The sequence below is a fragment of the Peromyscus californicus genome, unplaced genomic scaffold, assembly GCF_007827085.1.
Source record: "Peromyscus californicus insignis strain IS unplaced genomic scaffold, ASM782708v3 Scaffold_10__1_contigs__length_136768540, whole genome shotgun sequence".
Lineage (NCBI taxonomy): Eukaryota > Metazoa > Chordata > Mammalia > Rodentia > Cricetidae > Peromyscus > Peromyscus californicus.
The window spans coordinates 36,445,081-36,458,957 of NW_026294391.1; the positions used below are offsets into that span (position 1 = coordinate 36,445,081).

General features: G+C 50.2%; 1 protein-coding gene across 1 annotated transcript; it reads right to left on the reverse strand.

Moving 5' to 3' along the window:
- Positions 1–262: 262 nt before the first annotated feature.
- Positions 263–12,559, reverse strand: LOC128114229 (anomalous homeobox protein-like). Its single transcript, XM_052744067.1, has 4 exons — positions 12,311–12,559; positions 6,826–6,953; positions 1,310–1,433; positions 263–520 (listed from the first exon to the last, which is right to left on the reverse strand). Exons 1-4 carry the CDS (start codon positions 12,557–12,559, stop codon positions 263–265), a joined length of 759 nt encoding a protein of 252 aa, XP_052600027.1.
- Positions 12,560–13,877: the final 1,318 nt, after the last annotated feature.

Consider the following 13,877-nt stretch of genomic DNA (forward strand, 5'->3'; position numbering starts at 1 on the left):
CAGATCTGGCTGCAAAGCAGAGCAGAGAGGAGTGCATTAGCGTCTACCTCCTGCCCAGCTGAGAGCAGCTCCACAGACTGGCATCAGAATTGGTCTTGAGTCATCCCAATATTCTTATCCCTTGTTGTGACCTCAGTGCAAACAAATTGTTCCAGGCGCGGAGATGAACTCACTCCCCAACTCTACTCATTGTCCTTCCTAACAGCTACCACACCCCCAGCTCCAGACGAACACGGCCATGCCAGGGTCAACTGCCAGTCGGCTAGATCTTGCCACAGAAATCAGCCCCCAAGAAGCCCTTGCGATGCTCACCTGACCACTGGGACACAGCCACAGACTCGAGATGGTATCCTGAGAGCTGCAGCGGCTCAGGGCCACTCTCCTTTGCACTGGAGACTTCTGATGTGGCCTCCTGGGCTCTTTGCACGTGCAGGAGAAGAGCCTTCTGACGCCGACGATAATTGGCAAACCAGTTGTACACCTGCTCAGGAGTCAAGCCAGTCTCCGAAGCCAGTTTCTCCTGACCCCCCCCCAAAAAAAAGAAGACAACTACAATTGAGGTGTAAGGGGGCACAGAGGGGGCTTGGACAGCTCATATCCACATAGGAAACAGGGCACAGCCCAGCCTCAGCCCTGCAAAGACAGCAGAGATTGCCATCTGTGAACTGGCACAGTGGGAAACAGTTTGTCTCCTGCGCATGTGCTGAAGAATCAGAGAACAATGCACACATGCCCCACCTCCTGCACCCACTCCATTCTGGGCCAGCTGATGCTCTGAGCACCCAAGACCTTAAAACAGGAAACGGGCCAGAATCTACCATGAACCCCAGGATCAGTGTCCGCACTGGCCCCAACCAGGAGCCACTTTCTTTGAGACACTGTGCCTTTCAGCTTTGGATCACACAGCAGGATTGGGGATCCTCTGGGAATTGACCAGGTGGAGAGGTAGGCAGCCCCACATGAGAAAACCAAACCTTGCAGAGGAGAGGTTGGGAAAAGATGGGGACCAACAGCACCCCGGGAGGGGCCTGGGGAGCCCAGTGAGCCCAGAAGGAGACACAGACTGCTAAAGGAGTTACAAAGTAGAGGGGGAGCCACGTAAGAGATGGGGGCCCTGCTGGGAGGAAGACAAGGGGTCTCCCTGGTGGAAGGGGGAAGAGAAGTCTGCTGAGCTGAGGGGAGGTAGGAAGAGGTGTCTAGGAAAGAGAGGAGAGTTACTCAGCAGGACATGGGGACTCAGTTGCTAGGTGGGGAAAGGCTCAGGAAGAGTAGCAGAGAAGTCCCCTGGGGGGTGGGCTGTTGTCCTTACCAACTGGGCCTTCTTGGGATAAGCACCCACACCTGTGGCAAAGTCTTGCAGATGGCAGCGAACCTCTGGGAGGAAGTTCCGGTTCTTAGGGCCCTCAGGGCAGAGGGTAGAGGGTGGTGGGTTCCTAGATAAGGAGGGCCAGGAGGATTTATAGAACACCAGTTCCATCTGCTTAGGGCCTGGCATCTCACGGGGAAGGAGTTCTGACAATCATTCTCCAGTCCGCCCCTGCATCCCACTCCCAGTCACCTCAAGGGGTCTGATTCCTGCTTTCTGGGATGCCAACTGGTGGTGCACCACACTGCAGTCACCCAGGGAGTGAGCACAGGCTCCCCCCAGAGGCTGGCCCAGCACAAACACTGACTGCCCCTCCCCCGCCACTGCCCTGTTCACAGCAGCCTTGTTAACCCTGTTCTCTACTCCCAGCACTGTTTCTTCAGGTCAGACCCTGGAGCTGGCAAAGCCGTGAATCTCTCACCTTATACATGGATCCCTCTAGCTGCCCCTCCTGACTTGTCCCTGGCAGCACGACTTCTCAGACAACAAGCAGGATCATGGCCCCTACCTTCCAAATATACTGCCACTGGCTTCCCCTTGGCCCCTGTCTCACTGAACTCAGCTTCTCAGCTCCTTGTGTTCTCCATTCTCCTCCTTGTGCCATTCTTCCTGTTAGGCTCCATGTTGGGCAGCCCCTGCAGCATGCAGGACGCCCATAGGCGTTTCTCCCTCCCATCTCTACACAGCATTGGGATTCAGGGTCACTGAAGGGACCCCCGGCACAGCTATCCTTCTCCTGTGTGTAAGCTGATTTTTTCTGCTGCATCTTTAAATTTCTTCATAACGGACACATGAAGTGTATAAAGGCTATCTATCTGCGGAACAGGTGAAATCCAGATGTGTGGCATGCATGCACTTCCCAGGAGCATCTCATCTAACACATCCCAATTGCAATCCACCTGGGACTCCAGAGCCTTCTCCAGCCCAAACACACCCAGAACAAAGGGCCCTGCTCCTGGAAGTTCCTACTTAGCACAGAGCTCCTCCTGCCTCAAATTCAGTCCTGGGCCACAGCTGGCCTTCAAGATACTACAGGGGTGGCCAGCATAGTTACAGCAGAGACCATGTTCTGGCCGCTGACCACATGGTCCTGAGGTTGACTGTCTCCCTGGAAGGCCCTGGAAGGGGTAGGTGAACCAAGCTGCCACCTTTTCTTAGGGCCACAGGCTGAGGACAGATCTGTATTTGAGAGGGCTGGAAATAAAACCTCCTGAGACCTCTACTATCTATCTGCTCAGGACATCAGGCACCTCTCAATCCCTGGCCCCTGAACTGGCATCCACCTGCCTGGAAAATTGACCAGTGTGGTTTCTGAAGGGACTCTTGGCCAGCTCAAGTGCAGAGAGCATGGCTCTGGCAGGCCTTGACCTTCTCCCCATTCCCTCAAACCTGTTAAAAAACCCATTAGATTCCATTTCTAAGGCTAGCCACCAAGTCCTGTTCCCTTATTTAGCTACTTACTTCTCCTCAGGCTGACTATCAAGGCCCAGCTGTCAAAATATCAAAGGCCAGCAATAAAAAGCCCCATTTGATTGCCATAATTAACATGCCCAACGTGGTATTTTGAATGTCATTTGCTGCAAGCCGCAAGAACATATTATAGAGATTCAGCTGTATATAATAGAGCTATACCAAGAAAGATCAAGGAATTTTTCTAGAGGGAAGCCATTTATCAGGGAGTATCTGGTGTTATTCAGCTTTTAATATTCAGTTGTTTCTTGCTATGAATTTCTTGTGCGCTCATATACTACCAGGCCATAAGGCAGAAAGGGTAAGTTCAGACCTACTGCTGATCTACTAGGTCACACCTCTACAGAGCCTAGGAGACAGGAAGAGGACTGTAGTTGCATAGATTTGTCTCTTGTGCAAATGAAGCTCAGACCATCCCCTTCCTTCAGGCCCAGGAGCATTACAGAGCTACTGACTCAGGAAAACAGGGCTTTTTGAATAACCAGGTGCACTGAAGACTTGAGCAGAATTCCTGGTCAGAGCAGAGTCCCATGGCAGGAGGAGAGAGGAGCAGGGCAGAGTTTTTGTAGAGACTGGCTCAGGCAGAGGAGTTAGGAGCAAGTTAAAGTTCTGCAGACTGTAGTTGGATCTGAAGCAGGTCAGAAGAGGAGAAGAGGGAAGAAAGACGAAAGAACAGGGGACGAAGATGAGATCAAAAGCACAGGAGCTTAGTTATTAGGACAGAAATAGAATAAGCAGAGAGGAACTGAATGTCAGGACTGAACTGAAGCTGTATTGATAGAATTTTGTCTTAAGAGAAATGAAGTAAACAGACAAAAGAGCATGGTGTATATAGTCCTTTCCCTCAGGAAACCCCACACCAGACGTAGTGTCTTCTCCAGGCCCCCGGGAAAATTCCAATAGGCATTGGCCCCCATAACCTCATTAGGGAGTGGTTCTATTAGGGGTAGGTGTTGGGAGGAAGTGTGTCACTGTGGGGGAGGGCTTTGAGATCTCCTATGATCAAGCCATTCCTGCTTCAGTTCATTTCCTGTTAGCTTCAGATCCAAACGTAGAACCCTCAGCTCCTTGTCAGCACCAGGTCTGCCTGCACAAGGCCATGTCCCTCAAGGGTGAAAAGGAACAGAACCTCTGAACTGTAAGCCACCCAGTTAAATGTTTTCCTACATAAGGTCATGGTTTCTCTATACAGCAATAGAGAACTCCAACTGAGACAGAAGTTGGTACCAGGGACTTGGGGACTGCTGGGATAGGTCTGATGATGCTTTTGTTTGAAGGATCGTGGATCTTGTGGCTATGCATTGGAAAAGCAGTTTAGCGCTTTAAGTACTTTTTAATGGGTGATTCTAGTAGGAACGTGGAAGACAGTGGTGCTGAGTGTTACTTCAGCTGTGGGTGCCTGGATCAAGTGTTTTCAGAGGAGAGGAATGTTATTATGTGACCTGGAGACCAGTCGTGTGATATTTTGGTGAAGAACTTAGCTGCTTTTTACCCCTGTCTGAGGCAGATGTTTCTCTGGTTTGAGGCCAGCCTGGTCTACAGACCCGGTTTCAGAACAGGCAAGCTTAGGCAGTGAAGAAAACCATCAAACCAGAAAGCTTGTGAAGATGTAATTGAACGAGGGGGCCATGTTCCAGCCACAGCAAGCAGCAGGTCTTTGCAGCTTCAGCCATGTGGTTCTGCCTTTAGAGTCAAGGACAGAAAAAAGGGGTTATGGAATTTGCCTCTGTGCCTAAAGAAAGTTTAGCCAAGGACATGCATGAGTCACGGATGCCCCTGAATGAGAGGCTATGTGTGAAGCTGTGAAGTTGGAGCCTGGATTTCCCTGGAGACCCCGAGATGTTAGAGATGCTAGATCCATGGGATACCTCCTGAGGAGAGCTGCAAACAGGGAGAGGAAACCAGCCCAAGAGAAAGAAGTGTGTTGCAGTCAACAAAGCTGAACAGAGTTGGAGATCTGAAGAGTGTTTTGACATCAGATATGGAGATGCAGAATTTGGAGTTTGCCCAGCTGGTTTTCAGTGTTGCTCCTGCCCAGTATGTCCTCACTATGCTCCCTTCCCTACGTTTTGGAATAGTAATGTATATCCTGTGCCATTATATGTTGGAAGTATGTGATCTGCTTTTTGATTCTGATTTTACAATTTTATAGGGGATTATGGTTAAGAGATTGCGTGAATCTCAGAAGAGGCTTTGAACTTTAGACTTTTAAATAAGTTTGAGACTGTTCTAGACTATGTTGTCTTTCAAAGTTGACCTAAAGGCCTTTTGCATTATGATATTGTTACTAGCTTATGGGGCCAGGGAGTGGAATGTGGTAGCTGGAATGTAATTGGCGCCTGTAAGTTCAGAGTGCGTGGTACTATTAGGAGGTTTGGCTTTGAAGGTGGAAGTATGTCACTTTGGGAGTGGGCTTTGAGGTCACCTATGCTCAGTCCACACCTATTTCAGTTCACTCCCTATTTCCTGTGGGTCAAGATGTAGACATCTCAGCTCCTTCTCAAGCACCATGTCCCACTATGATGACAACAGACTGAACCTCTGGAGTGTATGCCACACAACTGAATGATTTCCTAAGAATTGCGGTGGTCATGGTGTCTCTTCACAGCAGTAGAAACCCTATCTAAGACACCCAATAAAATTAAACACCTCATCCTAACATGAAGTTTCCCCTTGTACCTTTATAAACTGCCATTTTCCTATGTGCCATGTCCGTTTCCTTTCTATGCAGAAGCAGTCCTTTGTCCCGCTCCGGAACAAATATCCCTGCCCCTTTCCCTTGCTCCCTTCCCCTGCTCCCCTCCTGCTCTTATCTCCTGTCTTTTTCTCTTAGTCCTTTGCCCTCTGTCCCTCTTTGGCAAATACATCTCCTTTACGCTGAGAACTTGGTCTGGAGGTATCTTGAGCCAATTCAAGGTTCCCTACAGTTTCTCCGATCTTGTCCAAGTGCTGGCCAGGTAGCACCTATGTATGATCTGTTCAAATGAACCTCCCTCCCCCCGCCCAACCCCAAAGCAAAGACCTAATTCTCTCAGTCGTCTTACTGTCTCAATAGCCACACAGGAAGAAATCAACTTTATTTCTTTTCGATTGCCCCTGAATTTACCCACTGGCTAACAGTAAGAGATCACAACTTGATCTATACCCACAACCTCCAAGCACCGAGCACTCTGGGGGACACTTCACAAACACAGGGGCAAGACGCTGTGACTGCTTAGCTGCAGTCTGCTGGCCTATCAGCCTTTGGGGTGACATGATCATATCCACTATCTCAAGGCCGATTTCTTACTGAACTTCCGAGGACCTGTCTCACACTGACAATATCTGGTTATGCTCTCCGGTCAAGAACAAAAACCCCTCTTCTTCCTACAGTGAGTGAACCCTGTGACTCAGGAAGCCTGCATTACTCAGAGCATCAAAGCCTTCAGTCCTCTTTCTCAGGTGAGAGGCCCCGGATGAAGAACACACGTTCCACCATCTCAGTGTCTAGGGAACCCTGGTCTGTATCTCCCACAAAAAACCTCAGGCAGGTAACTTGACTATCCCATGACGGCTTTCTCTTCCATAAATGATGAAGGTAAGACTAATATTGATGACATTCTCCTACTACGGCCCCCAGGGTCTAGCCTGACGCCTAGACATAGGGATTAGATGATGTGAGGAACAGCTATGCAAAACTCAGTTGTGCTTCACTCTCACCGTTCCTAGTCACAGGTTCCTTGTCTAGTGATGATTGGAAGTAGAGACAGTCAGGATGCCAGCTGCGTACAGCCCTCTACTTCCAGCTACCATGTAACAGGTGTCAGTTGGAGTTGTGACTTGGTGATGGGCCTACCAGGGTGTGACAAATGCTGAAGTCATTACTACATTGTAATAAATACTGCTAAAGTGACTTCCTGTCCTTGTTTCCTCAGCCCCTTGGGGTTTGGATGGCACATCCCAACCCTGGAAGACCCATGGTGCCAGCACTGAGGGCAATCATCAAGTACCTCTTCCTACAGCGAAACTTCTGTCCCGGGTTCAGCTTGGAGACACACAGCCTCCTCATGGTCAGGTGATAGTGGACGTCATTCCAGAGTCGTACCAGCTCTTGGCTGCCTCCTGGCACCCGACAGCCCTGTAGGGAAAGCCTGCTGAAACCCACTCACCCTACACAACCTGGAGTGTGTGAGAATTGGTCGTGTGCACCAAACCAGCCTATGGGAAAAGCAATCATTGGGATCTGAACCACTGGTCCAGCAACCACCAATGTCAGTTCAACATACAAGCCCTTCAATCCAGCAGGCCCTGGGGAAGTGCGACCTGATTCAGCCAGTAACCGCACAGGCCTGCCAGATCTGTCATGCCAGCCCTGAACAGCTCACAGGCCTCTTTCCTAATCTTGAACCCTTCAAGCCTCCGAACAACTAAGTTAGCCCAGCCTCCACACAACCACACAAGTATGGAGAACAAGGTATGGTGGTTTTACTACGCCTTGTTCTCCTTCTCTTGCCGGGGCAAACACTCCCTCCCTGAGTTTCTAGTCCCACTGCAGGGTTCACCGTCACCAATGCCACTAACTGCCATTCTGTAGTCACCTCAGCTGAACCGCGTACTCCCTGTCTGTTCACTACATTCCTCCTGCGTGATTCTGTGTTATCATTCTGACAGAGGCTGGCCTGCACCGCGCCATTGTCTTTCCTCTGCCTCCTGAGTGTTGAGATTACAGCTATGCATCTCTATGTTAAGCTTCAGGTCAGGTGTCCATATCAAATGCGTCACTGCATCTGTTGTGTGACAGTTTCCTCCCAGATTAAAGCATTCCATCCTACAGGGGAGCTCCTAAAGCAGGACAGTAAACAACTGCTAAAAAACACAGCCTCAAGGCCTCCCTGAAACTGACCAGATTCACTGGGGCCCATCCTGGGAGAGTAAGCAGAGCTCAACTGCCAAGAAGATTCTGAGATACAGTAGAGCCAAGATCAAAGAACACTCACAGCTAAGCTAAGCCGCAAACAAGGCTCTGGGACCAGACCAGCTGCCCGGAAGAAGGAGAATGCAGCCAAGCTTCCTAGATGATGTTCAGACCAACAAAGGCACCTGGAAAGGACACCCTCTAACCAGTTGGTTGGTGCTGGGGTGGACCTTGGTGATGCAGCTGTCTTTGAGTCGTTTCTGCTCCAATAAGTAACCCACACCCATAGTCCTGTAAGTAACCCATATAAAACTCTTTGATTCACCAAACTGGATACCAAGTAGTATCCATCCTTTGGTCTGTCATGGGTTCCCTTTCTGGGGTGAGTAGACGAGTGTGTTTCGTCTCCCTAGAAAAATCTTTTGTCAAACAACTTAACTGGAGCCCAAACAGAGACCTGACAGAATCAAAGAGTCCTTGAGGAGGAGTGAGGACATGGGTCGGTCTCCTGTGCATGCAAGTCATGCAACTGAGGCTGCACAGCCAGAGGGACGAGCATCCACAAGGGAAACTCCAATACACTTGTCTGTTCCTGTGTCGTGGGTGGAGTGTGCTTTTGTGCTCTGAAAGCAGTGGCATGGTTCTTGCTGTGGGTAGTGAGACAGGCAACTAAGGCTGAGTCATCAGGATTAGGAGTGCCTGTGGGAATCATCCCAGGATGGTATTCTTGCTTGTGTGGTGTGGGGGTGGCATGCCGAACTGAAGAGTGGGGTCCACCACATGAATATGGAGATGTGATGAAAACAGTTAAAGGTTCAGAGGAAATTCCGCAGCTTTGATATTAGCGCACAAGATTGGAGACTGGTAGCAAGCAACAGAGGTTGCCTGTCGTCCAGCGTTGTGTGCAGCAGAAATATGTCCGAAGCTGGGATGGCAGTCAAGCGGGAACTTGTTCCCAACAAGAAAGGGATATGCAGATAGCCTCCCCAACTACAGCTGCTGATGTGGCAAATAAAGTAGATAAAAGGATGAGAGGGAGATGGTAAAAGTAGTAGAAGGTACTCCTCAGGTCCTACCTGTAGCATAAAAGAGGGAGAATCTGCAATCCAGCATGCAGATGGGGGATTAAGCATGGTCCAATGCAAGAAACAAGTGTGGTCAGGAAATACTCAGTGTGGGAATTGCTGGAATGAGAGAAGACTTTTAAATAAGTGATGGAGCAGTCTGTCTCAGCCTGGCTTGTGAGGTCATGGGGCATGGGAGTGGATGGCATCAGTCTGACTGCAGTAGAAGCAGGAAAACTGAGTAAGTAGCCACCCCTCCTTAAGTGAAAGGCTGCTTAATCCAAGGCTTTCTGAGAGAAACCCATCACTGATGGGCCGGCATTGCAAAGCCATTAGGAAGACTTGGTTATCTCCCTCTGAAGTCCCCACAACTAACAGGGGCTGGAGGACCACAGAGGAGGGGCAGACACTATGGAGGGAACCAGGAGTAGAAGGAGCTGTGTTTGAAGCTCAGTTCACTGGACCAGACAGAACCATGTTCATGGAGAAGTTAAACAAGAGGCTGACCCAGCAGGGACCTCAAGGTTGCCGGTAGGATGGAGCTTTAGTGGCTTTGCTAAGCCCTTTGGTGGGAAGTATCCTGATCACGTGGGAAAGGCTTAACTTAGACCAGCATGTAAAGGGTGTCTGTAAAGTGAGGGAGCAACCTAGAGGAGGTAACAAAATGGGAGAGCAGAGAAAGAGGTATATCTGGGTTAAAGGCTTAACTTAGAAGTATCCTGATCACGTGGGAAAGGCATTAACTTAGACCAGCATGTAAAGGGTGTCTGTAAAGTGAGGTAGCAACCTAGAGGAGGTAACAAAATGGGAGAGCAGAGAAAGAGGTATATCTGGGTTCCTCAAGACAAATGTGACTGGATTTGACTCGAGCTGGAGTTCTTACGGAAGGAAATAAGAAAACCTAAATGGTGTGCTACGGAGCCCCTGGAATCTTTAAGGCCCAAGGAGCAGTTCACAGAAGGCACCCTTGATAGAACAATGCAAGTGAAGAGGATCAAGCCTGTCCCAGGGGTGGGCAATTATAGCCCCAGACTAGGGAGTGTAAATTCCCCTCAAGCTAAAGGTAATGCTAAAGGTGGAGACTGTTTGCCCAGTCTGGAACTCCCCAACAGCAGGATGTTGAGAATGGGAGGCAAGGGCTACAGCTACATCCACAGAGCCAACCCAGAGAGTCAGCAGGTGCTGCAGAGGAGAACAAGACCACGTTCCCCTTTGGTACTGTCTGGTGGGTCTGAGCAGATTAAGTCAGGCCCACTGACTTTATCAGGTGTAGAGAAACGTAGGGAAGCTGCGAGAAAGAGCTCTAGGATATGGAAAGTATGGACGGAGAGAGAATGACCAAAGGTTACAGATGAAGGGATAGCTCACTCGAGCTTGTGGCTCTGGCACACTTTGTCCTTCCTCCGTATTCCCTCTGCCTTGCTAAAAACAAAACAGAAAACAAAACAAACAAACAACAACCCCAAACCATTAGATTCCATTCCTAAAGCTAGCCTCCAAGGTCTGTTCCCCTATTTGTCCACTTCCTCCTCCTGAGGCTGACTACCAAGGTCCAGCTATCAAAGTGTTGAAGTCCAGCAATCAAAAGCCCCCCCCACCCCCATTAGTTCACCTAATGAGCATACCCAGTCAAAATATACCACTGCATCCTAGCCCATGCTAACACAGGCCTCCCCTTTTTCTCTCCTTAAAAATTTCACCTGAAAGGTCATTTGTTGCCTGAGTCACAGAGCAACCACATTCACTTTTCTTCCCTGACTAACAGAGGATTTCTCTGGTGTTTAGGTGTGGTTTGTGCCTAGGATCTGGGAGGGAGCCCCCGCTGCCGTCCGGGAGCCTCCTACTACAGAGAGCTAATTAAGTCAGTGCCGCCTATCCATGCTTTGTACCCAACCTTGATCTGTGGGAGAAGCTACCCAGCACGGAACCTTTTCAGACTGTATCAGACCTTGACTGTGTCTGGCTTTAGTATCTTCTTAGTCAGGAACCTCTGGGATCTCCTGACCCTTGCTGGGAAGAGATGACAACAGACTTTCCGAGTGCTTCTCAAGGTTATCTTTGTAACTCCACTCTTTGTTATGGGATGGTGGTTCGGGATGTCGCCTTGCCCTGCCCATCCTCTGGCAAACGTTTTGTTATATAGAGGACAAAATGCTAACCTCTGAGGGTTTGGCAGATTAGGAAAGCCATGGGAGAGACAACCAGGTGCAATGGTACTTCCACCTACCTACTACCCAAGTGTGGCTGGGTTAACTGAATTCCAAAAGGACACTCCCAGAGCTATAAGGTTATTGAATGAAACCCCTAGTTCCAGGGGGAGACTACCTCCTTATGAGTCATCGGCCAGGAAGTTCTCGAGAACCCGCAAAACATAGAGGCTATTGCTACTGCTGTTGACTGTATGCCAAAATCAGAGCCTATTGCTGAAGACACCCCATGCATATCCTTTGATTGTAGGACAGGGAACAATCAAACTGGCACTGAACTGGAAACTCCCAGCCTGCTGTCTGGGGTTCATAATGCCAGAGGTGGCTGGGCATGCTGCGGGTAGAGGGCTGTCACCGACGTTCCCGTTTGGCTATGGACCCTGTGTGCTAAAACATTGGCACGCCAGGCAGGATATGCCTGTTTGTGCTAGAGTGGGTAAGCCCAACAGTCTTCCGATTGGATTTAAGGACTGCTCCACAAGAGACTTCACATCTGGGAAGGTATGCCAGGACAAAAACCTGTGGCTGGGGAGGCCCGAGGTCCCAATGGGGAAGCACCTATGATAGTTTACTAGATGGATGTGATGAGCCTGTCAAACCGTCTTCTAAACCTGCATTTATGCCCATACTACACTGTTAGTGAGAGCCTCACCTCATAACCACCAGTGAGGTTCCGCAGAACAAGTGACTGTTACTGTGGCATGGGGCCTATTTCTTAGTCCTGCGTGGACATCTAGAGTGGCCTCCTCCAGGGCTCAGGGACCATTGCAGGAGAGGGGGAGGAAAGAATGCAAGAGCCAGAGCAAGGGCTGGAGTGTTGTGTAACAGTTGCCTCTGAGACACAAACATTCCATCCTGCAGGGGAGCTCCTTAAACAAGGAGGTAAACAGTTAAAAAAAGTAACTTCAGAAATTCACTATGCTCCTCCCTGGGAGCCAGAGTAAACAGACCCGAGCTGCAAAGGAGATTCTGAGACCAGCCCAGCTGCCTGGAAGAGATTTAGACCAAGTTGGACCTTGCTGTTATCTATAATTTGGTCTACTGTGGGTTCCCTGTCTGGGGTGATTAACAAGTATGTTTTGTCTCCCCAAGAAAAGTTTTGTCTCAAAACTCCACCTGCGCTCAGCACTTGGCGAGGGATTACCAGCAAGTAAGGATTTTCTAAAAGGGTCGTTGCCTAGCTTACCAAGCTAGTCATTACTTGGTCAAGTCAGAGTGGGCTGTCCTGCCTCAGCTCATGACACCACGGGTATGGTGGAGGCTGCTGTGACCCACTTCTCCTGTGCCGCCCACCATACCTTCATCATACCTGTAGAATCTGGAGGGCTAACAGCTGCTGCTCTTGATGGATCAGGACCTGAGTACACACCAGGGCCACGTCTACGTTGTTTAGCAGGTCCCAACGATGCTGGCTGTCCAGAATGGCTTTAACCAGATGGAGCACCTGAACAGGGTTGTGTTTGAAGTCCCGACACAGCTTGCCCGCGAGGGTCACCAACTCCGGTGGGGGAGGGTGAGCGTCCCCATGCTCCCTAAGCAGCCTCAGGAAGTTCTCCATCCCGCAACAACAGCTCTGCCAACACAGAACATTCAGAGTAACACTGATACCAACCCTGTTCTAGCCATGAGTCTTCAGACCAACTCCAGAAGGCAGGTGACATGAGAGCCTCAGGCTATACCACTTCCGAGCTAGGGGAACTCACCTGAGAAAAGCTAGGGTGGTCTCACACATCCTTCTTCCTATTCCCCCAAATAGCTGCGTCCTTAAGGAAGCAGCTGTGTATAGGCCACTGAACAGGGAGGGCACTCTGCAACCCCCCAGTCTCACCTCTCTGCGCCGTAACCCTTCCCCCTGGCCTGATCCTTTCTTCTCCTTTCCCTTCCTATGATCCAGGCTTTCAAGGAAGCTATGATTGCATTTCCATTTGCTCTTCGCTGTGGCATCTGTGAGTTTCCCAGAGGCCCCAGCATCTGCCACGTGGGTGACAGGGCATTCACCTAACCATGGCAGTCGTTCTTCTCACAGTTAGTGACACAGATTTCCAGGACTAAATGCTGGGTCCTAGAACATCTTACAACAGCAGGAAGCTACAAGGGGAGAAAGCGAATTCACAGGCGTGAAGAGTTCCCACCTTAGGGCATTGGTGCAGCATGTGGATGGCAGATTTTCAGGCATGAAACCTAATCACGGAGATCCCCTTTCTGTGGAATACACTCCAAAAGTGAAGCCGAGAACAGGCCGCCAGCACAGAACCTAGCATGTTGCCCCCAGGAGCCTCTCCCAGCCCGGCTGGTTCTCTCACACACTGGGGTCTACACCATGTGCCCCATCAGCCCTCAACAGAAAGTTCGGGCTCTCACAGGCCGGGAACAAGGCTATCTCAGGACCCGGTTTTGTTCAGTGCCTCAGCTCCCTGCTGTATCAGGGACAGGGTCAATGCCTCATGAGACCACCGGTGTCTGAGGAAGAAAGGAGCTCCCCCTGATACCCCACCCAGGCTGGGACCAGAGGGCCAGACCATGTTGCCGGGTACCTTTCCAAAACGATGATCCCTCAGAGGAAGAGGCTTGCAAATGCTAGACTTCAAACATGTAATGTGGAGCCGAGGAGCGCAGTAGTCAGGACACAGCAGCCAGCCTGGCTTTCTGGACACCAACACCCAGGGATCTATCTACACGAGGCACCTCCCCGCAATAACGCCCCACCCTATCCTCTTCCTCCAGCTCCTCCCTGAAAGCCCCCTCAGACCACTGGCTCCCCAGATCTGCAAACGATAGCTACAAAGTATCCAAACTTCAGCCTCGGCTGGCTCAGGACAGAGGGCCCTGCAAGACTCGGGGAGGTGCCAAGATACAAAGACCCCTGATTCTTAGCA